This window comes from Canis lupus, chromosome X (genome assembly GCF_048164855.1).
Source record: "Canis lupus baileyi chromosome X, mCanLup2.hap1, whole genome shotgun sequence".
NCBI classification, from domain to species: domain Eukaryota; kingdom Metazoa; phylum Chordata; class Mammalia; order Carnivora; family Canidae; genus Canis; species Canis lupus.
In genome coordinates, this window is record NC_132876.1 from 89,871,566 (window position 1) to 89,894,790 (window position 23,225).

General features: G+C 36.5%; 1 protein-coding gene across 4 annotated transcripts in view; it reads left to right on the forward strand.

Moving 5' to 3' along the window:
* MED14 (mediator complex subunit 14) overlaps positions 1-23,225 on the forward strand; it is a 66,300-nt gene that overhangs the window by 9,227 nt on the left and 33,848 nt on the right. For all 4 annotated transcript variants that reach the window (XM_072817573.1, XM_072817576.1, XM_072817574.1 and 1 more), the window contains exons 4-13: positions 4,559-4,732; positions 5,331-5,460; positions 5,925-6,053; positions 6,365-6,472; positions 7,029-7,161; positions 8,615-8,765; positions 9,249-9,360; positions 15,905-16,030; positions 17,886-17,964; positions 22,000-22,159. In XM_072817573.1, the coding sequence (XP_072673674.1) occupies positions 4,559-4,732; positions 5,331-5,460; positions 5,925-6,053; positions 6,365-6,472; positions 7,029-7,161; positions 8,615-8,765; positions 9,249-9,360; positions 15,905-16,030; positions 17,886-17,964; positions 22,000-22,159 (1,302 nt within the window). The remainder of the gene's footprint in view (positions 1-4,558; positions 4,733-5,330; positions 5,461-5,924; positions 6,054-6,364; positions 6,473-7,028; positions 7,162-8,614; positions 8,766-9,248; positions 9,361-15,904; positions 16,031-17,885; positions 17,965-21,999; positions 22,160-23,225) is intronic.

Below are 23,225 nucleotides of genomic sequence, written 5' to 3' on the forward strand. Positions count from 1 at the left end.
CCGCTGAACCACCCAGGGATCCCCACAGAATAATAATTTTTAAGTTAAAAATAAAACCTGGTTTTCATTGAAGTTGATACTCCATTCCATCTCTACCAACTAAGCTAGTGACAATACTAAGAATTCTACCAAGAGACATTCTAGCCTGCATATCTTTGTCCATAGGAGTAAGCGATCATCCTTCTGAAGTACAACATCAGTCACAGGTTTATTTGGAGGGAGGATATTTTGTACCCCATATATTGTTTTCCTCACGGGGGAAAGTGTTCTTGGATTCATCTGTTGTCTGTTGGTATGATAGAGAAATTAAAGTTTGTATTCAGAAGATCTTTTGTCTACTGTAAAGCATCATTCAAGGGATAGTTTTGATTATAAATATTAATAAATAGACTTATGGTAAGCTTATTTATCAGAAAGATTTACAATTCATTGTTCTGGAAATTTGGACACCAAATGTAGTAAATCTATTCTGGCTGAAATGAAGAAGCATGGTATATTTCTGGAAAGCCTGCAGTTTCTTTTCATTAACTACTTAACTTGGGATAGTCTTTTCTTAAAGATGTTCAGACTTGCAGTGAGAAGTTAGGTGTCACTGAAGTGTATCATATCGAAGCGTTCAATTTTTCAAACCTGGTGTCAAATCCCTAATAACATCATGGGTGTTTCAGTTACCTATTTAATATTACTGAGTCTTGCTTCAGTAACATAATGTCAAGGAAAATTCAAAACTCTTGGTTTTGATATTGAACCATATTGTTATTCATCTTTCATTAATTCATAGTTCAGCATTCTTCTATTAATTTTTTTAATTGGTTATTCACATCAGTCATGTTCTGAATAAAGTCTCATATTGAACTTCTAAAGTTCTGGTATTTTTGTTTTGAGAATGTAGGAAAAGATGTATTTATGTCCGGTATAATGCCCATCAATTTGAGGATTAGAGGACTATTTGTGTTTTGACTCCTCTCAATCTAATGATTATTTATCTAGTTTCATTTGAGGTTCTTAATAGATAGTGATCTTTAGCCATACCAGACATATTAAGTGTGTGGCAGGGTATAAATACATAGTTTATAGAACTCTAATGGTAAAACAGTCTGGGTCATGTTTTATCTAAGAAAAAGAAAATATCTCATATTCCTGGAGCTTTTTAAAAACAGCTTTATTGGGATCCCTGGGTGGCGCAGCGGTTTAGCGCCTGCCTTTGGCTCAGGGCGCGATCCTGGAGACCCGGGATTGAATCCCACATCAGGCTCCCGGTGTATGGAGCCTGCTTCTCCCTCTGCCTATGTCTCTGCCTCTCTCGCTCTCTCTGTGTGTGACTATCATAAATAAATAAAAATTAAAAAAAAAAAACAGCTTTATTGAGGTATAATTCATATACCATACAATCTGCCCATTTATAGTACACAGTTTAATGGTCTTTAGTATATTCAGATATGTGCAGCCATCACAGTCAATTTTAGAACATTATTATCATCTCAGAAAGAAAACATCTACCCTTTTGCTATCACCTCCAGATGTGTCCCCCAGCCCTAAGCAACCACTAGTCTGCTGTCAGTAAATTTGCCTATTCTGAAGATTTCATATAAATGGAATCATAATATGGGGTCTTTTGGAACTGGCTTGTTTCACTTAGCATAATGTTTCTAAGGTTCATTCATGCTGTAGCATGTAGTAGTACTTCATTTCTTTTTATAGTTGAATTGTATGGATCTGTATTTTGTTTATCATCAGTTTGTGGACATTTAGGTTGTTTCTAGTTTTTAACTGTTATAAATAATGTTGCTGTAAACATTCATGTACAAGTTTCTGTGTGGACATATGTTTTCATTTCTCTTGGGTATATGCCTATGAATGGAATGGTTGGGTCATATGGTGACTATGTTTAATCACCTCAGGAACTGCCAGACTGTCTTTCAAAATGGCTGTACCATTTTACATTCCCACCATCAGTGTATGGGGTTCCAGTTTTTCCATGCTGATACCTGTTATCATTTGACATTTTGATTTTAGCCATCCTATTCGGTGTGAAGGTGGTATTTCATTGTGGTTTTGATCTGCATTTCTCTGCTGACCAATGAGGTTGAATATCTTTTCATGTACTTTTGGTCATTTATGTATTTTTCTTTGAGAAATGTCTATTCAGTGCTCAGATTTGAAAGGAGAATATTATTAACCATATTAACAACTGGCACATGAGTGCTTTAAAAAAAAGATCATTAGGGACCTATATAGTTTCACTAGTAAGTTACTCAAAACTAACATTTTATGTTTACTCATTCGGTTTCTAAGTCAAAGGAGTATAACTGAAGCTAGTGTATTTTGAATTGAGCCAGAGTAGTTTGGAGAATGTCTCATTAATTACCCACATTTAAGGTAGAGCACCATGGGCTGGATGAACTATATTACTGCACTGGGATTGATACATGTCTTCCCAGGAGGAGGGAGGTCTTTGGTATTCTTTGGCTTTGGCTTTTATCTGATAAGCATTTTTACAGTGTCCTGGATTGGAGACTTGAGATGATCTAGATCTGAGTAAAAACCAGCTCAGAAGTTGAGAGAAGTAGGGACGCCTGGGTGGCACAGTCAGCTGAGCATCTGGCTCTTGGTTTTTTGCTCGGGTAGTGATCTTGGGGTTGAGGGATCGAGCCTCACATTTGGTTTCACGCGCAGCGTGGCATCTGCTTGGGATTCTCCGTCTCTCCCTTAGTATCTCCTACTTGTGCTCTTGCTTTCTCTAAAATAAAGAAATCTTTAAAAAAAAAAAAAAAGTTGAGAAGTAGAATCCAAGTGGTTTTAATCTGTTAAAACCAGACAGATTACAGTCCTCCTTTGGTTTCAGGATGGAAAAGGACCTTGCTTGATAGAGATTTATGTACAAAATATCAGGGTCTTTTTTAAAAATTTTTATTTATTTGTGATAGTCACAGAGAGAGAGAGAGAGAGAATGAGGCAGAGACACAGGCAGAGGGAGAAGCAGGCTCCATGCACCGGGAGCCCGACGTGGGATTTGATCCCGGGTCTCCAGGATCGCGCCCTGGGCCAAAGGCAGGCGCCAAACCGCTGCGCCACCCAGGGATCCCAATATCAGGGTCTTTTAATGGACTCCCAACTTACTGTGTGTTAGCACTGTCATAGTTGCTAATAAGAAGTTAATATTGGTGGCATTGATAAAGAAATCCATTTTAGTAGTCATGCAAGGTAGTGCTTCTGGGCAGTCTAGGAGAAGAAACATTTTTTTGGTTCCAGTTTCTCTGATTGTTGGCTGTCTTTCTTTGGGCAGGTGTCTTAAATCTCAATTTTCTTATCGCTAAGGTGATGGTAATTATCTGGTTTTATCTATTTCCTAGAGTTGTGAAGATCAGATAATAAAAATAAATATGGAAATACTGAGAAAATGTAGGGCATTGTATTCAGGTATTAATTGTGAGTGTGATATGTTATTAATTCTGGATACCATGTTCTAAGTTAGCCACTGATAAATTGTAGCATTTTCAAGGCTGCATAAAAAGGGTGGTGAGTCAGAAATTAGGAGATGTAGACTAAATGAAGTGACTTGGAATGTTTAGCTTGAATATAGGGTGGGCTTCTCCTGTGTGAAGGACGTAAGACACATTACTGCTCCAGAATAGAAGATAGAAGTTTCAAAAAAGTTGTTTTCAGCTCTGTGATGAGCTCAGGTAGTTCAAGTACTCTTATGAAATGCATTCAATAGAGAACCGATGGAAAGGATTTCTGTTTGGGGTATGAAACTGGCCTAGATTTCATATAACAGGCAGCATTTATGGAGTATTTTATGTGTTCTGGGCACTGTTCTGAAGGTTTTATGTGCATTAACTTTTTTAAAAAAAGATTTATTTATTGGAGTGCAAGAGCACAGAGTAGGGGGAGGGGCAGAGGGAGAGAATCTCAAGCAGACTCCCCACTGAGTGCAGATCCCAATGTGGGACTCATTCCCACGTCTTAGAAGATCATGACCAGAGCCAAAACCAAGAGTTAGACACTTTAAGACTGAACCACCCAAGTGCTCCCTATATGCGTTAACGCTTAATCTTTAGAACAACCTTACTGAGGTTGGAAATCATTATCTCCATTTCACAGTTGAAAAAACTGAGGCCCAGAGAGGTTAAGTGACTTGCCTAGTTTATATAGGGTTAGCAAGTTTAGAGTTAAAATTGAGACCAAGGCAGTCCGGGTCCAGGAGTCCGTTCTTTTAACTACTTTAACAGCCAACTCTAGAAATCTATGAGAGTAAGAAGCATTTTATTTTATTCATTTTTCCTAACTTCTGATATGTATATGCAGTGTTAGGGATGGAGAAATAAATTGGAAAACCTTTTACTTTAAGTGATAGAAGGTTATTGTTTTTAATGTCAAATACAAATGCATTAAATATTTCTTCACGTTACTGGGAAATTTCTTGAAGAAATGTTTCAAAATGTGAAAAACTGTATTAAGGCCCTCAAAGTTTACTTTGGAATGAATAAATGATATTTTTAAGTGGAAAGCAGCCCATTCTCAATAAAACTTAATACATTTACCCTTTGCTTTAAAGATGATTTCAAGCTTTTTAGATCAGCAAGCCATTCTGTTTGTGGATACTGCTGATCGCCTGGCCTCATTAGCTAGAGATGCCCTAGTCCATGCACGCCTGCCTAGTTTTGCCATCCCGTATGCCATTGATGTACTGACTACTGGGTCTTACCCACGACTGCCCACCTGCATTAGGGTAAGTGCATTGCTTACCACTCCCTTTCTCAAAAGTTGAAGACTTTGGCAATGGAGTCTACTGTGTTATTAAGGAGCCCAAAAAATGACTATTCTGTATTTTTAAAACAGCTATTTCATGTAATTGACTTTTTTTTCTCTATAACTAAAATTGAGGCCAAATTGAGTAACTATCAAAATGGATGAATCTTCGTGTATGTGAAGTTAAACATGTGCAAATTAATTTATGTCTATTTCAGATGTAAAAATACTGAATGATGCTTGCTTTTTGAAAGGTTTTGTTTTGTATTTAACTATTATTGTGGTAGTTGTTTACTGACTCGGTGCTATTGCATTTTATATTTTTAAGAAGTGGTAGAAGTTACCTAGTGACATGAACTTGGTTAAATAGAGCATGAAGATCATATGCATTACTGTCTTAGCTGGGTACTGGTGGAATCATTGGAACTGATGCATGATAGTAATGGTCATGTCACTATTATTGGATATAGAAAATGAGTGTTGATTCTCTTGGACAAAGTATGAAAATATTACGTTAAGATAGGCATAGGTAAAGATTGTGTCTTGTACATTATTTTATCACTTAATTTTTTTTGTAGGATAAAATTATTCCTCCAGACCCAATTACCAAGATTGAGAAACAAGCCACACTTCACCAACTCAATCAGATTCTTAGACATCGGCTTGTGACCACAGATCTTCCCCCTCAGTTAGCAAATCTTACAGTTGGTATGTACCTGAAGTTTATTATGTTTTTTAAAGAATTAACTTTTGTTAGAATTTTTTTTAAAACAATTTTTGGGGGGTTTCATTTTGATGTTTTGGCCTGCAGTTCAGGTGGTGTTCAAATATGTGACTTGTCAATCCGATCATTTCTCTTTAGTACCTAGGGATAAAATTTTAGTACCTGGAGATAAAATGCTGGTATGTGAAGCTGGGAGCAAAGGGATCACCTAGGGCTGGAGGAGAGAGAGGAAGCTCCAGAGTTAGGCCTCAAGAGAAAATTATCAGTTGATGTTAGAAGTGTTAACTGCCTTTGGCTATTGCTTATGCAGGAACTACTGAATTCTTGGACATTTATGAAAGAACTTTCAAGCTATTTAAAATTTCTTTTAAGCAAGACTAAGCTTTCTAGGTTAGCAAGAAGCTGCTTATTTTCTAGCATGGTAGTCATTGTCTTCTTCTTTTAAAAGCAAATGGCCGGGTGAAGTTTCGAGTTGAAGGAGAGTTTGAAGCCACCTTAACCGTGATGGGAGATGATCCAGATGTTCCATGGCGTCTTCTCAAGCTAGAAATTCTAGTTGAGGACAAGGAAACAGGAGGTAAATCACAAATACTGATTTAAATCATAAAAATTCAAATGTTTGTTTTTATATTATTGGAACATTCTTACAGAATAATAAATGTTTAGCAATTTATCCTGTAATTTGAAGCACATGTTATGGTAATCATACCTACCTACTAATCTGTAGAGGCTTTAGTGTTTCTCAAGTATAATGTTCTCTGGTTTTCATAGATAAATTAAGTTCTTTTTTTTTTTTATTGTTAGTATACTCTTCCTTAAATGGTACTGTGACATGATCTGTACAGTTTTTTTCTGATTAACCACCTTCTTTTCTCCTGCCAATGGAAGATGGGCGAGCCTTGGTTCATAGTATGCAAATCAACTTTATCCATCAGCTGGTGCAGTCTAGACTCTTTGCTGATGAAAAACCTCTTCAGGACATGTACAACTGCCTACGTATCCTTTTGAAATTTGAGACATATATTTGTAAGGAGTTTGTATGTCCCTCTCCTCCCCACATTTCCATTTGCCTTCCCCCCATCCTGAACTGTAGCAGACTAAACTCTTCCCCTGCCTCCCCACCTTCCTTTATGGGGGTAGAAACAGGGCTGGGAATTGATCAGTGTGAAGAATAATTATACATCTGTAATAAACCAAATTGTACATTTTACTCTTCACTTTGCAGGTAAAAGCAAAAATGAATTAGAAATAGTACTATCTGGAGGAAAAAAATAGTGCTATTTGGTCTACTCATAATTTCTAAACTGTGATCAATTAGCAGGCAACTTGGACCTTATAGTTTGTTTATATTTGTTCAGAATTAAATATGAAGCTTCTTTCTAAGATTGTGCCAGAAATTATAACACTTTTTAAGTATATGTCATTGGAGAAATATAATTCCAGATATTTCTTTCATACCCAGGTTTTGGGGAAACTTTTGTTAAATGAAATTTTGCTTGTACTTCTTGGCTGTTGTAGTGATTTATTAAATCTGCTTAACGAGACCCATCAGATTCTTTCTGCTTATCGCTTCAGTTAGAAGTGCTACATTCCCAAACTCTAATGTTAATACGAGAGCGGTGGGGAGACCTTGTGCAGGTGGAAAGGTACCATGCTGGAAAGTGCCTCTCCCTCTCAGTTTGGAAGTAAGTGAAGTTGATTCTGGTTAGTTCATGCTGTGACTGTTAATACTCTTTGTTTTTTTCTCTCATGCTTCTGATTTACTATAAACCAATAGCTGTGTACCTCTAGCAACATGATTTTATATAGTAAGGTCACTGGTATCATATATACCACATAGAACATCTATAATTGACCCCTTTCTTAGAGCATGGCATGTTTTAAATACATAGATCTCTCTTTGTACTAAGACTTGCTATTCTTAAAATGTTAAATTACTCTGAGCTCATACCAGATGGCTGAAAGACCATTGAGATTGTTGGATATGTTTTTATTTTATTTTTTATTTTTTATTTTTTATTTTTTATTTTTTTTTTAAAGATTTTGTTTTATTTACTCATGAGAGATACAGAGTGAGAGACAGAGGCAGAGACACAGGCAGAGGGAGAAGCAGGCTCCATGCAGGGAGCCTGACGTGGGACTCGATCCAGGGTCTCCAGGGTCACGCCATGGGCTGCAGGCAGCACTAACTGCTGCACCACCGGGGCTGCCCCTGGATATGTTTTTAAAATATGCTTATCACAGTTTTACATTTTGAATTGTGCCCTTTAAAGTCTTTTTTGGGGAAAATTAGTATCAGGCTGTTTCCAGTTCTTGATTCCCTGTTTGAACTTTGCCTGACACTCATTTTCTGTAAAGAAATCAGAGATTAATAGACGCCACTTAGAACACAGGTGGTTTTGTTTTGGGATTTTTTTTTTTTTAAGATTTTATTTAATTATTCATGAGAAAAACACACACACACACACACACACACACACACAGAAGCAGACATAGGCAGAGGGAGAAGCAGGCTCCACGCAGGAAGCCTGATGTAGGACTCGATCCTTGGACTCCAGGATTACGCCCTGGGCTGAAGGCAGGCACTCAACCACTGAGCCACCCAGGCATCCCCCTGGGATTTTGTGTGTGTGTGTGTGTGTGTGTGTGTGTGTGTGTGTGTGTGTGCGCGCGCGTGTTTTTAAATTTTGTCTTTTTTTTTAAGGACATAAATATTCTGTTCAATTATGAATAGCAGTCTTCTCATTATTAATTTATTCCCTCCACAAACATTGAGGGCCTGTCATGTTCTAGACTCTGGCTAAGGTACACAATATTTTTTCTGTTTTATTCCAAAAGTTAATAGGCCGTATTGGAAAAAAATTATATTAATGTTTCTTTTTTTTCTTGTGGTGCCTGGGTAAGCAGTCAGTTGAGCATCTGACTCTTGATTTGGGCTCAGGTCATGATCTCAGGGTCATGAAATTGAGCCCTGTGTCTGGCTCCACCCTCAATGTGGATTCAGCTTGGGGTTCACTCTCCCTCTCCCTCTGTTCTTTTGCTGTGCATGCATGTTCTCTCTCTCTCTCTCTCTCTCTCTCTCAAATAAGTAAATATATAAATCTGTAAAAAATGAAAATATTTCTTCTTTTCTCTCAGTCAACAGGTTCTTGGGAGAAAAACAGGGACGGCATCTGTTCACAAAGTTACAATTAAAATCGATGAAAATGATGTCTCTAAGCCTTTACAGATTTTTCATGATCCTCCTTTGCCAGCTTCTGATTCCAAATTAGTAGAAAGAGCCATGAAGGTAAGAGATTAAGTGTATCTTAATATTATTTTGATTAAATGAATATATGTAACTTACTATTTATATTTAAACTTTTAGCAGAAATTCTTTAAAATACCAAGTTGCTCCTTAAACCCTTTATGAAACTTGTTATAAACAAATGTTATATATTTGCATTTTTTTATTACTGATGTTATACATAATTTTTTTAATGTTCTTTCAAATTTTTTAACTTAGGACAGATCACCATTTTATTCTGAAGGTCTGCCACTTAATCACTGATAACCAATACATACTATCCTGGTGTACACTTGCCAGAATGTTAGCTGAAGTCTTTAAGCTACCAGTACCATATACTTTTATCTTTTTAAGCTTGCTTGCTTTTACTGGTTAACAGTCAGTGTGATTCTAAAAGGAACTATCTTAAAGAACAATAATGTACTCTTAGGCTTTTAAAGTAAATATGTTTAAATTGCACATATGATTCTGTTGTTGTTTATGCAGATTGACCACTTATCAATAGAAAAGCTCCTGATAGACAGCGTCCATGCACGAGCTCATCAGAAGCTCCAGGAGCTGAAGGCCATTCTGCGAGGCTTCAATGCCAACGAAAACTGTAGGTTCTTTTAAAATTGGCATTTCTTCTTTTTTGTTTATGTTACTATCCACTTTTATTTTACGAAACGTCTTAATACTTTTTTTTCCCTGGTTTTGTTGTGGCGGTTGGGCATTTCTGCATTTTAACTTTAGTGATCTATCAAGCTTGCCCTAATTTTTCTCTTATTTTCTTCTTTCTTATTTAACTTGGCTATATTTTTGAAACATATACATATTGAACCTCCTGAAAGCTTTTTTCCAATTGAAGTGGAAATTATTTTAACATCTTATTATGAATCTTACTTCTTTTATGTCTTCTAAGAATAAGGCAGCTTTGCAGATACTTTAGTTATTTATAAAATACGCATCTCTTTGAGTGAAACAGATTTTATCCCTGGTCTTTTTAAAGATTTTTTTCTTGAATTGTTAATACATCAGCAAGATTCAGGTAAGAAATACAGATACATACACGTAGTGAAAAATCTTCTAAGTTTAGAGCTTTGGGGACAATCATTTAGAGAACCAGTGCTCTCATTCTAGAAATAGTTTCACAGTATCATAATGACCATAGGCACTATCCCTACCCCAGTTGTTTTTGGTTGTGATCACCTCATGCCCACAGTGAACAGCCTTCAATTAAGTGAGCTGATATAGGGAAAGTGCCATAAAAATACCATGTCTTTAATAGCTCTAGTAGCAAAGGTACTGACTTTCATCCTCACAGAGCCCAACTCAGTCCATTCTACTTAAGCAATTTCTTTGGTACCACTTTGATGAATTAAGTAGAAATACTGCCTGAAGGAAAGACCATCAGGAAAATAAATTTGTATTTAGAATACAGTAGTCATTCAAAGAAAGCAAAAGAGACAAAAGTGCAGAAGAAAGTCTGAGCCAAACTAAAGATTAAAGGGAAGGGCAGCTTAACTTCACAAAAATGCAAATATAGGCCTTAAAAAAATAAAGAGTATGATAGACATCTGATGTATGCAGTGGTTAAATCTATTTTGAGGGGGGCATGTCCACTAGCCCCATCAGGGCTTAATGATTTATCAGGTTTTAGTGATTTTAATTTAATTATAAGTTGCAGTGTAAGTCCTCATCCTCTCCTCCCTTTTAATCCCTCAAACAAGGATGTTAAATACTGGCCTTAAGATTTCTTTGTGATTGGAAAGTATAATCAAAACTTTCATTGGGGTTAGAAAGCATGCATAACCGCCCCCCCCCCCCCGTTTTGTTCTTTTTTTTATAGTAGTTTTGAGATAAAATTCACATACATTCACTTGTTCAGTGGTTTCTAACATACTCAGGGTTGTACAACTAGCTCCACAATCTAATTTTAGAACATTTTAATCATTTCTAAAAAAACCTCTGTATGCATTAGCAGCCACTCCCCCATTCATCCCTCCCCTCAGCCCCTGGCAACGACTAGTCCACTTTCTACCACTGTAGCATTGCCTATTCTGGACATCTCACATAAATAAAATTATATAATGTTTGCTCTTCTGCATATTGTTAGCATAGCCTTTTTAAGGTTTGTGCATGTTAAAGCATGCTTTGGTACTTAATTTTTGTTGTCAAATAATCCATTGTACAGATACACCACATTTTGCTTCTCCATTCATCAGTGAGGAGGTCGCATCTGATGTAGTTTTTGGATGTTGATGTGTTTGGTGGGGTCCAGAGCCATCAGCCAAGAAAGAATTCTTGAGATGTCTTTGGTGCAAAGTGGTGATTTTTATTAAAGGATGGGGACAGGACCCGTGGGCAGAAGGAGCTGCTGCCCCAGGATTGTGAGGAGTTATTTATGGTATACTTTGGGGTTGGAGGAAGTAAAGGTGAGGGAAGTTTCAAAAGGATTTTCATATGCAAAAAAGACTCCGGAAACCTAAGGCCTTGCCTTTGTCAAACCAAGGTTGTTTTCCCCCCTAGCAAGGCATTAACATTAAGACAGTTGGGAGCTTCCTGGAGGAATGTTCTACTCTGCCTCCTCAAGTATTCGTTAGTGGGCTGCAGGTGATAAGGACTTTTGATTTTATTTACATTTCTTTCTGCCTTTGTTTCCCACTGCACTTCCTTTTTCTTTTCCTATGATGAATAATGCTGCTGTGACCATGCTTATACAGGATTTTGTGTGGACCTGTTTTCATTTCTCTTGTATGTACCTAGTAGTGGAAGGGCTGGGTCACATGGTAACTCTGTTTTACCTTTTTACACGTTTAACACCACCTTATATCCCATCACCAGTAGTGTATGAGGTTTCCAGTTTCTTCGCACACTTTACCAACACCAGTTACGGTCTTTTGGTTTCTAGCCATCCTCGTGGGTGTGAACTGGTACCTCGCTATGGTTTTGACTTGCATCTCTGCCTAATGATTCTTGAACATCTTGTCATCTATCTTCTATTTCATAGTTTTTAGTCTTACATTTAGATTACATTTTGAGTTAATGTTTGTATGTGGTGTGAAGTAGGGGGTCCAGCTGTGTTCTTTTGTTTGAGGGTGTACAATTCTAGTAACATTTGAAAAAAACAATTTTCCCATCTAATTATCTTGGCTCCCTTGTAAAGAAGATTTTTAAGGATTTTTGCAATCTTAATTTTTTTTATTTCTAACTTTTCAAAATAGTAAAATTCTAAAATTCACTTGTTGGGATTGCAGAAAATCAAGGTTTATGATCTTTTGACAAGCTTGTTTACTTCTTTTTTAAGATTTTATTTATTCATGACAGAGAGAGAGAGAGAGACAGGCAGAGATAAAGGCTGGGGGAGAAGCAGGCTCCCTACAAGGATCCCAATGTGGGACTTGATCCTGGGTACCAGGATCACGCCCTGGGCCAAAGGCGGAAAGAAGTTCAACTGCTGAGCCACCCCGGCGTACCAACTCTGGTTTACTTCAATATCATCCGTAAACAACTCTTAGTTGTAGTAAGTAAAAAGCTTAGTATGATTGCCCAGGGGATATTTAAATTAATTTGAAAAATAGACTAACCAAGTTTTTATAGAAGAATAGTTTTGCGTCTTGTTAATATGCAACAAGTCAGAAAGATTTTTTCATCAGTGCCATTTTGTAGAGATTTCACTGGTTGGGCAGCCAGAAGGTCTGAGTTGAGGTGCATGCTCTTGAACAGTAGTATTTTTGGGGTACCATTCTCATCTGTAACTCAAAGATGTTTAGTCCAGGCTTTTCCTAGATCTCTAACTCTAGTGGGAGTGTGTGCTCCAGCAGTGGTTTTCATGTTCCAGGTGTCTGTAGAGTTCTGGGTGTGAGAGAAGGGTGCTTTGGAGACTGTACTGTGTTTTGGAGGAGAGATAGGTACTTGCATGTGGGGTTGGGCCCCTCAGACCTGCTTTAATCAGAACAGTTCTGGAAATGAGGACTTGCTGTAGGAGAGGGCCTGCTGGTCCACCATTTTATGACATATGCTTAAACTTGTTTTTAAATTCCTGTTCATGCATTTATATATTTCCTGTAGTCTTACCTGATCCCTTTTGTGATGGGAAAGCATGCTTTAGTCAGATCCTTTACTAGGACAAAGGGCTATTCGTGGAATCCTTTAGTGCAATCACCCTTAAATCACATGGCTTTTCTTCCCACTCCTCACTGGTATAAGCCAGGGAAATGAGTAGCTTGGACAAGGGAGCATTTCAAGGGAGGGCTGGGGGGATGTACAGACAGCAGGTTTTGGTCAGGCTAGATGGCAGTGTGTGATTTCGTGGGAATGGGAACATCTCCAGAGAGTAGGCAGAACTTTAGAGAGAAGGTCAAAAAAGGCAGTGCAAGGCACTTAATGTCACTTGCCAGTTGGCCCATTTGCAGCATTCCTGTCTCTTGAAAGCCAGGGGAGTCTCCCTTGTGTTGTGGAGAATCAGGGTATCAAGGGCAGTTTGGAAGCTGTGAACCACATGCAGCTCTTCCTAATTGGGCTTAATTGCCTCTCTTTAGTCTTCACATTTTATATTACTCTGTACTTGTCCATTCCTCATCTGGTCCTCAATAAATAGAAGATTTCTATATTCCTGCTGCAGGAAAAAGTGGTGTACTATCCTGTCATCTTGCACAGCCTTTAATTCCCTTTCTATATTTTATTTGTAAATTTTGCTCTTTTTAGATACCTTCAAACCAGTTGCCTTTAAATGCTTAGGGCCTTATATATATATATTTTTTAATTTTTTTAAATTTATTTATGATAGTCACAGAGAGAGAGAGAGAGAGAGGCAGAGACACAGGCAGAGGGAGAAGCAGGCTCCACGCACCGGGAGCCCGACGTGGGATTTGATCCCGGGTCTCCAGGATCGCGCCCTGGGCCAAAGGCAGGCGCCAAACCACTGCGCCACCCAGGGATCCCCCCCCTTTTTTTTTTTTTTAATATTTTATTTTCTGTAAAGAAAATAAGGACATTGGCCATTATTAGGGATACACATAAAAGTGTTTTTTACCTTTTGACTGTGCTTTCTAGATTCTTCTCTGATGCCCTGTCTTTTCAAAAATATTCAATTTTTATCATTACATTGAAATTATAATCGTTATCCCAATTGTCAGAATTAGTTTTACACCATTGCTACACTTTAAAAATGACTTTGCTAGAGAAAGACAATTATCCTATGATCTCATGCATGGAATTTAAGAAACAAAACAGAGGATCATAAGGGAAGGAAGGGAAAAATTAAACAAAATGAAATCAGAGAGGGAGACAGACCATAAGAGACTCTTAATCACAGAAACCAAACTGAGGGTTACTGGAGGGGAGGTGGATGGGGAGGGGCAGGGTAACTGAATGATGGGCATCAAGGAGGGCATGTGACATAATGAACTCTGGGTGTGGGTGTTACAAGACTGATGAATCACCGAACTCTACCTCTGAAACTAATAATACACTGTATGTTAATTAATTGAATTTAATTTTAAAAAAATGATTTTGCTTTAAAGAATATGTTCCTACTCCATTAAGAATTAAAATAGTTAAAGTTGTGTTAAAAATCAGTAATTTTGCTTCAAATCTGTAAGCACTGTTTATTAACATAGTAAATTCAGCAAAACATAATTTGAACTAATTTGTCACACTGCTCTGAATTATAAAATACCGTAAAAGAAATTTCTGTTTGTACCTTTTTGTTCTTCTGTGTTTGTTTTAGGTGATAGTTCTGCTGGCTGTGTATGTTAAACATCTCTTTGCAAATATGTAGTAATCTACTTGAAAGCAGTTTGTTTTCATCTGATTAAATATGTCTCCTTTTTTTTGGCTTTATTAACTTGTTTGATAATTTCTTTGTATAGATAGCACTAATGGTAACTTCACCCATTTTAATTATTGTGCAAATTCCTAATAAGAGGTTTTGGTTTGTTTCTTTGATTCATAAAGGACTATAGGAAATGCACGTTGTTGAGCACTTTGCTTTTTAAAGCACCTTTACAAACTTGTCATTTCTTCCTCCTAAGGATCCATGGCATGGACAGGAAGATGTTATTATTCTTGTTTAACAGAGTAGCACAGAGAAGTCACACCTGGTGAAAGGCTGGGCCTACATTACCACTCTCCTCACTGCCAGCCTTTTCTTCTGTGCCATAGCGTTAGAGGAACGTGGTAACTAGAAGAGCATATTCCTTTTATAACTCCTCAATCTGATCAGCACAGGCTGTGCTTTCAGTACTTTGCTCCTTTACTCAGTTTTGTTACCCCAGTTTGTAGGATTAAGGGAAGAGTTAATTGGGCCTGGTGGAAATACTATGAACCTCTAGAAGAAGTATACTGGCAGCTTTGGGAATTGGTATTTAACAATTGCTTGCTTTTATTTCATCTGTGACTTGAAAATAAGGTTATATAAATAACTGGAAAAAATTTTTTTCCTAAATAAGCGATGTTTAGTGGTTTTCAAGTGTGTGTGTGTGTGTGTGTTTTAATTTAACACATGAGCCCTAATTGCCAGAAAACCTCTGCTTATGAAGAATGGCATTGAAAATATTGAGGCTGTAGATGAGATTTATTCTATTTACCAAACAATTTTCTTCCCACTATATCAAAATGAAAATCCTTAAAAACTAATTTACTAGTAATTACTGAATGAAGGTAAACTAGAACTCAGCTCACTGCTGAAGTTTGTTTTCACGAGCTCTTCTAATCTTTTTTTTCTTTTTTTTAAGATTTTATTTATTCATGAAAGATACAGAGAGAGAGGCAGAGAGACTCAGGCAAAGGGAGAAGCAGGCTTCACGCAGGGAGCCCGATGCAGGACTGGATCCCGGGACTCCAGGATCATGCCCTGAGCCAAAGGCAAATGCCCAACCACTGAGCTACCCAGCCATCCCTCTTTTAACCTTTTTTAAAAGACTCAGGATTTTTTTTGCTGTAGTATTTGAGAGGGGTATGTTTGTTTCAAGTCTCCTCGAGGAATACATTCTTCCTTTTGAGCCACTACATTGACATAATAGTACTATTCCAATTTTGCAAAGCCATATTTTTCCTCTGACATATAGGATTGTTTGATCATTTGTTTCTACTCATTGAGAAATAATTTTTTCTGGAAAACATTCAGATAGAAATATAATCTTTTATTCTTAACCATTCAGCTTCCATAGAGACTGCGCTTCCGGCTCTTGTTGTTCCCATTTTGGAGCCCTGCGGTAATTCTGAGTGTCTACACATTTTCGTAGACTTGCATTCTGGAATGTTTCAATTGATGCTTTACGGACTTGGTAAGTTACTTAATGATATAGTCACTTAGCATAAGGAAAAACATTTTAACAAAAGTACACTAAAGTGTTTCTGCCATTAGGTATTGGAGGGGGTGGTATCAGTAGTACAGAAAGTAGATGTGAAAGGAAGAACTCTAGCTGACGTCTGTTCCTTGGGGCCAATTTTAAGCCTACTTTGGATTTTCTTGTATAAAATTAAACTTCCCAATATGAAGTTCATTCATGTTTCTCTTATGTAAAAGTATAATAAGATTAATGGCTGGTGTTTTTTAGATTAACAATACTGCCACTAGTAGTTGGGTGACATGGAAATGACTATAGGGGATTCTGATGTCACTCATGACTGCCGAACAGGTTTTTGACCGTGTAAACATATAAAAGATGACTTGGGGTACAGAATCCTGGAGAACAGGAGGTTTTTTCTTGGTCTAAACACAGTAGACATTAACGTTGGATTTCTAACAAGTTCTGTTACCAAGTTGGTGTTTTGAAATGATGAATCACTTGGAACGTGGTGGTTTTGCTTTGCTAATAGAACAGTGTTCTTGCACATATTAGTACATTTACTGTTTGAAATTAATATAAGCCAGATTGATGAAATAGAAGGTTTTCTGGTTATACTGTATAGCTCTAAGGATAAACTTTTCAATGAATTGTTTATGGAAGTTTGCCCTCATTACTTTGAATCTCTTTGCATTTATGATGGCTAAATGATAAGTGGCACACTTGGGAATTACCTTTAATTATGGTTCCAAAGCACAAGGCAAATGTTCTTCAAAACTTTTTGTATTTAACTGTTTTCTTGACTAATTACACAATACGCACTCATAAATAAGGAAGATGAACATATAAAAATGAGAGAAACAAAAATTAGTTACCTGTTGGCAGTCTTGCTTGTTTTAGAGGGTATGTACTTGGCTCCACTCAGGCTGCCATAACAAAGAACCACAGGGAGGGTTGCCAAAACCATAGAAATTTATTTTATCACAATTTTGGAGTTTGGAAGTCAAGATCAGGTTGCCGGCATGGTTGAGTTATGGTGAGGGCTCTGTTCCTGACTTGGAGGCTAGGCTTTCTCTCCGTCATCACATGGCAAAAAGGAGAGAGAGCAAGCTCTCTGGTGCCTCTTATAAGAACACCAATAACCACATGACCTCAGTCCCACCCTCATGACTTTGTCTTAACCTTATTATCTCCCAAAGACCCCCACCTCTAAATACCATCACATTAGGAGTTTAGGGCTTCAACATACAAATTTTGGAGGTCACAGTTTAATCCATAGTCATGCTGTTCTAATTTTCTCTATACTTTTTTCTTTAGTTGAAATCATTTTATATTGTTTTTTGTGTAGCATGCTATTACAGCATTTTTTTAGTCATTAAAAAGTCTAATAAGTGATGTTTAGCAAGCTTAACTTAAGCCAACAGCTCTTACTTATGCCAGAAATCATTTGTTTAATGAATAAACATTTTAATGGAGTTTTATAGTTTTTGCATTTTTAAGGTTCTAAGTTTAGTAATCCAAGGAGTTTGAAATACATGTAAGTGAAAAATAATTAACTATACCAAGAGTTTTGGGAATTAAAATGTAGGCAAAGAATTCATATATTTGTTACTTGTTCTTCCCACTAGTCTGCTTTTGCTATTAATTAGTTGTCTTAACTATAACTCTCTAAGTGTTAAAGAGGCTAAACAAATTAGGTTGATTTCTGCCTAGTGATACATTTAATTGAGGTTTTCTCTGACTTAAAAATGACACTACTTTCTGCATAAAACAATAATTCTCATTTAAGTTTTGGCCTCCATATTTTGTGCCTTGTGTAAGCAACGAATTAATGAAGTGCTATATTCTATAGACCAGGCCACGCTGGATGACATGGAGAAGTCTGTGAATGATGATATGAAACGAATTATTCCTTGGATTCAACAACTGAAGTAAGCTTATTTATTTAGCTCAAGACTAAAAATGGAATGTTATTTTGACATGATATATTTTCTTCTCCATCATTACTCTTGGTCACTTACTGTCCTTAATGTTTATGACATGAAACTTGAGCACCTTCTGGTATTTGGAATCAAAATTCTTTTGGAATAGGGCCAAGGTGGCAGTGTTTTGTATCCAGTTCCCCTCTAGAACAAATATAGGTATGAAGGGCATGAGACTCCACTCTTCATTCCTTGCCATATTTCCTGCTATAAAAGCACTGTACATATCACTCAAACAATGAATTTTATTGAATTTGATATTCTCTGCGATAGTCTTACTTGTTCTTACCCATGATAATCTCCATGGTATGAATCTACCAGCTGACACTTCCAAAATAGTTATTTCTGCTTCTCGAATGCTGTCATTCAATACCATCTCAGAATCTTTTGAATGCTTCATACTGTTAAACTAAAAAACATTGAAAACGGAGCTAGAGATAATTCTGTGAGGTTTCATTACTATCATGGTACACAGAGGTACCATTATGGCAAACAAAGTCTCTTTTAAAATTAATAAAACAAAATTCCAAGGGATAAAAATAAATTTCAGAGATCAAAACCCAAACTGGCAAATAGAGAACTGGGAGGGTTAGACTGTTCACAGAGATCTGTTGATTTTGTGATCTACCCTATCCCTTCTCCTTTTGCCAGTTTGAGTTGTGTAAATATTTGAAGAATCTACTATAATCAAGTAATGTTTTCATTAACAAGACATGATTTTTAATGCCAGTAGATAGATAATGTTTTGTGAGCCTCCTTTTGAACAGCTGCTTAGTTCAACTGTATATGAAAAATGATAATCAGGGACGCCTGGGTGGCTCAGTGGTTGAGCGTCTTCCTTTGGCCCAGGGCGTGATCCCTGGGGTCTTGGAATCGAGTCCCACATGAGTCCCATATTGGGCTCCCTGCATGGAACCTGCTTCTCTCTCTGCCTGTGTCTCTGCCTCTCTCTCTCTCTCTCTCTCTCTCTCTCTCATGAATAAATAAATAAAATTTTTAAAAAATGGTAATCATTCTGGGTAATACATTCCAGAATTTTTAGCGATTTAACATTTTTTTGTGTATTTGGCTAAACAAATAAGGTTTAAATACTTAAATGCTTAGTAACTCACATCTTGCATAATTTGAGGATATCTGGCAGTCCAGCTAGCAGAAATATAAGCTAAAACCAGAAGGCTAAGTCTCCAAAGCCTTAAACTTATCAAATATGTCTCTGTACTTAAACACATAATTTCTAAAAAAGATCCCTTCGTTATCACTTACAGTAGTGCTTCTCAGATGATCTTTGGTGGACGACCAGTTTATTCCTAAGCTTTCGTGGGACATTAATGTTTTTGAAATAATTTTATTGAAGTATAATTTCTGTACCATAAAATTACCCATTTTAAGTGTATGATTCAATGACTTGTAAATTTACTGAGTTTTGCAGCCATAACCACAATCCAGTTTTCAGGCATTTGGAACATTTTCATCACTTCAAAAAGGTGTTCATTTACAGTTAACCCCATTCCCAGCCTCAGCCCCAGGCAATTATGAATCTACTTTCTTTTAAGATCTTTTTTTCTGGGCATTTCATATAAATGGAATCAAGACATGTGGTCTGTTGTGACCAGCTTCTTTCACTTAACCATGTTTTGAGGTTCATCCGTGTTGTACCAGGTATCAACGCTTAATTTCTTTATGGCTGAATAATACTCCATTATATGGCTATGTACCACATTTTGCTTATCCATTCATAAATTGTTGGACACTTGGCTTGTTTCACCTTTTTTTTTTAAGATTTATTTGAGAGCACACACATAAGCAGGGGGAGGGGCAGAAGGGGAGAGAGAATCTTAAGGTACTCCCCGCTGAGCAGGAGACTGACTCAACCTGAGATCATGACCTGAGCCAAAATCAAGAGTTGACCACTTAACTGACTGAGCCACCCAGGCACCTCTGGGTTGTTTCACTTTTCAGCTATTTTGAATAATGCTGCTTGATATTCATGTGTGAGTTTATGTGTGGACTTAAATTTTCATTCCACTAGGAGTGGAATTGCTGAGTTACACAGTAAATTTATGTTTAACTTTTTGAAGAAACTGCCAAACCAGTTTCCAGAGTAGCTGTGCCATTTTAAAATCACATCTCAGCAGTATTTGAGGATTTCCATTTCCGAGTCCTTGCCAACATTTGTTATGGTTTTTGACTATAGCCATCCTAGTGAGTATAACGAGGTATCACACTGTTGTTTTCATTTATATTTTTCTAATGACTGATGATGAGTATTCATGTGATTACTTTTCTTAAAACGTGCAATGAAAACATTCTACAAAAAAAGATGAAAAAACATGTGTAACATATAAGTCCCATTTTTTTAAATTGTAAGAACCAACAGAAAAAATTATCTCAGTAAACATAATCAGAGCAAACAGTATAAAACTAAAAAATCTGTACACGTTTTTTATTGGAACTGTACATGGGCAGTTAATACAGAAAATTACTCTTAATGCTTAGATTTTTTTGTTCCATGAAATCAAAACAAAAAGTCAAGAGTAAAATGGTAATGCCGTATGTGCTTTGAAAAGAGTATCTTGTATTTATAATTTATCTAAACACATTTGTATATATTTAGGATTTATATTGTATTAATGTTGTCTTGTATTTAGAATTTTTAACATGACAAATGAGTTTCTTGCTCATTGTAACTTAATCTAGATTGGAAGGATAATGCTAATTACAGGAGACAACGTATATGTTAACTTTTTCTGTTTTTCTTTTAAAAGCATACTTAATAGAGTTATCAGTCTCACAAAGTCTCACATGTTGATTGGACTGGAAGTAGATATTTGAAAGCAGTTTTAGCAAGTTCAGAATAGTCATTTTTAGCTTTTATCTAAAACGAAGGAAGTACCATATTTTCAAAATTTGTCTTCATTTCTTCATTTATAGCCAGTTCTAGCAATTGATCCTGTGAAGTTGCAGCTAAATTTAAGTTGTTTTTCACTGGGGAAAAAAAGTGCTTTCTAGACTTTATCCATTTTTGGATAATAGTTGTGACAAACTTCCCTTAAAACATCGTATGTTATGACATGGTTTTACTGCACGTGATTAGTACAAAGTTTGTACCACATGCAGCTCACTACACAAAAGCAACAGCACCCAAACTAGTCATACTCTGTTTAGCAGGGCCAGCCTACTGATTATGAGCTTGGATGTTGTGATAATTGTTACATTGCTATGGAAAGTTTATAAATTTGTATTCTTATTTTCTGTAGTTATTTCATTGTGAATCAGTGAGAGTTTGTAAACCAGTCATTTTATGACATGATTTTACTGCACCGGACTAATACAGTATGTTTTCCATACTTTACACACACACACACACACACACACACACACACAGTGTCTAGACTCAAGGATAGCTAATCAAATAAAAGAAGTGAGAGGAGTACTATAAAAAGCATCAAACTGAAATCTGTTGGCTTAACTGAAAGGAGGGAAAGAAGATAATTAATAGTTACTGGCACCTGCTAGATAGAACTATCACTTTAAACATACACAGTATAACAACTGGAACTATATCTCCAGTGATACTAGAAAAATTAGGTAGCTTTATACCTATTTATTATTCTATTTTGTTTTATAAACACCAGATATTTTTTAAAAGATGTTGAGATTAGTTACTGCTGTCTTAATAAACCATAGGAAATCTGTCATCTTCTGTAATACACTGCTACAGTGTCCTAGCCTTAATATTAGTTAATTCTACATTATGACTGAACAGAATCATTCACATAGCAGTTTCAGCTCCTTAAACTACAACTAACTGACCAATGTAAAACTTGAGAAATGATTCATCATTATCGTCTTTTTACTGTTCAGTTAAGTTTCAGATTAATTGTAACCTTTTAGTGGTCTTCAGTAATGGATTTACAGATCAGTTGCACACAGTTAATCAGAAGAATCTGATTTTGTGATGTGAATTGTCTCCTTTCAATTAAGGTTTTGGCTTGGACAACAGCGTTGCAAACAATCTATAAAACATCTGCCTACAATAAGCAGTGAAACATTGCAGCTGTCCAATTACTCAACCCATCCTATTGGAAATCTTTCTAAGAATAAGCTGTTCATTAAACTTACCCGTCTTCCACAGTACTACATTGTAAGTATGCAGAAGGGGGGGGGGGGATTTGGGTGATCAAGCTCAGTGATTCTATTACTATTTCACGTGATTTATTGCTTAATTTAATTTGCAAATATATTTTATTGGATATTTGACTTTAGTGATTCTTAACCTAGGAGGTAGGGATGAGGGAGAGAAGAAAATCATGTGTTTAAGAAATGATACAGTGATCAGGCAGGGTTGGGGAATATAGGGTATGTCTTCATCCCTCACCCTCGGATCTTTCCTGTAGCGAGGCCTAGTTTCTGCTTGCGATGAAGCATGTCCTCTATATAGGAGGAAAAACTTTGAAAGCACTACTGTGATGGTGTGGAGATGTTTTGGTGTCAGATAAACTTTCTTGATTTTAATTTAATGTTAACTTGCATAATACATCCTTTTAAATATGACTAACTGAAGTAGCTTTATATTCTCCTTAATTGATTAAAGGCACACACACACACATATATATATAGATATTTTGATTGCATATACCTTTCAGGGCACAGTAAGATCCTTTCTTCTATTTTCACTCTTTCTAGGTGGTTTCTAGTTTGTTTCTTTGAGATCTTTAAATGGTTAAAAGTTGCAAGAATTTGAAATATGAACTCACCCTAAATATATTTCCCTGCTTGTAGGAATTTTCTACGTATACCAAGTAGATATTTTTGGCTAAGAATCTAAGATGTTTGAAAAACTTAAGATTGTTGGTTGCAGGTAATGGAGGTGAAGTTTTTTAAGGTTTTGAGCTATATTTTTAAAAGATACCATCTTTAAAAAAGGTACCCTGCATAACCTGACATATCTTAAATTAGCATTATTTATGTAGAGCAGTAGTTTGTCACTGATGTGAATTTCACTTTTTTCCTGAATTTTAAGACCCCAGCTGTGGAACTAAATTTGATACATGATAAAGGATTGTTGTTTCCATTCTTGGTGAGCTGCCTGGTGTACATATAAAATGATATTCAGAATACACACATAATAACCAAACCTTTGAACACACAAAGATCCTTATACTTAGCCACAGAGTAAATGGTTTTATTATTTCTGACCTTACTTAATA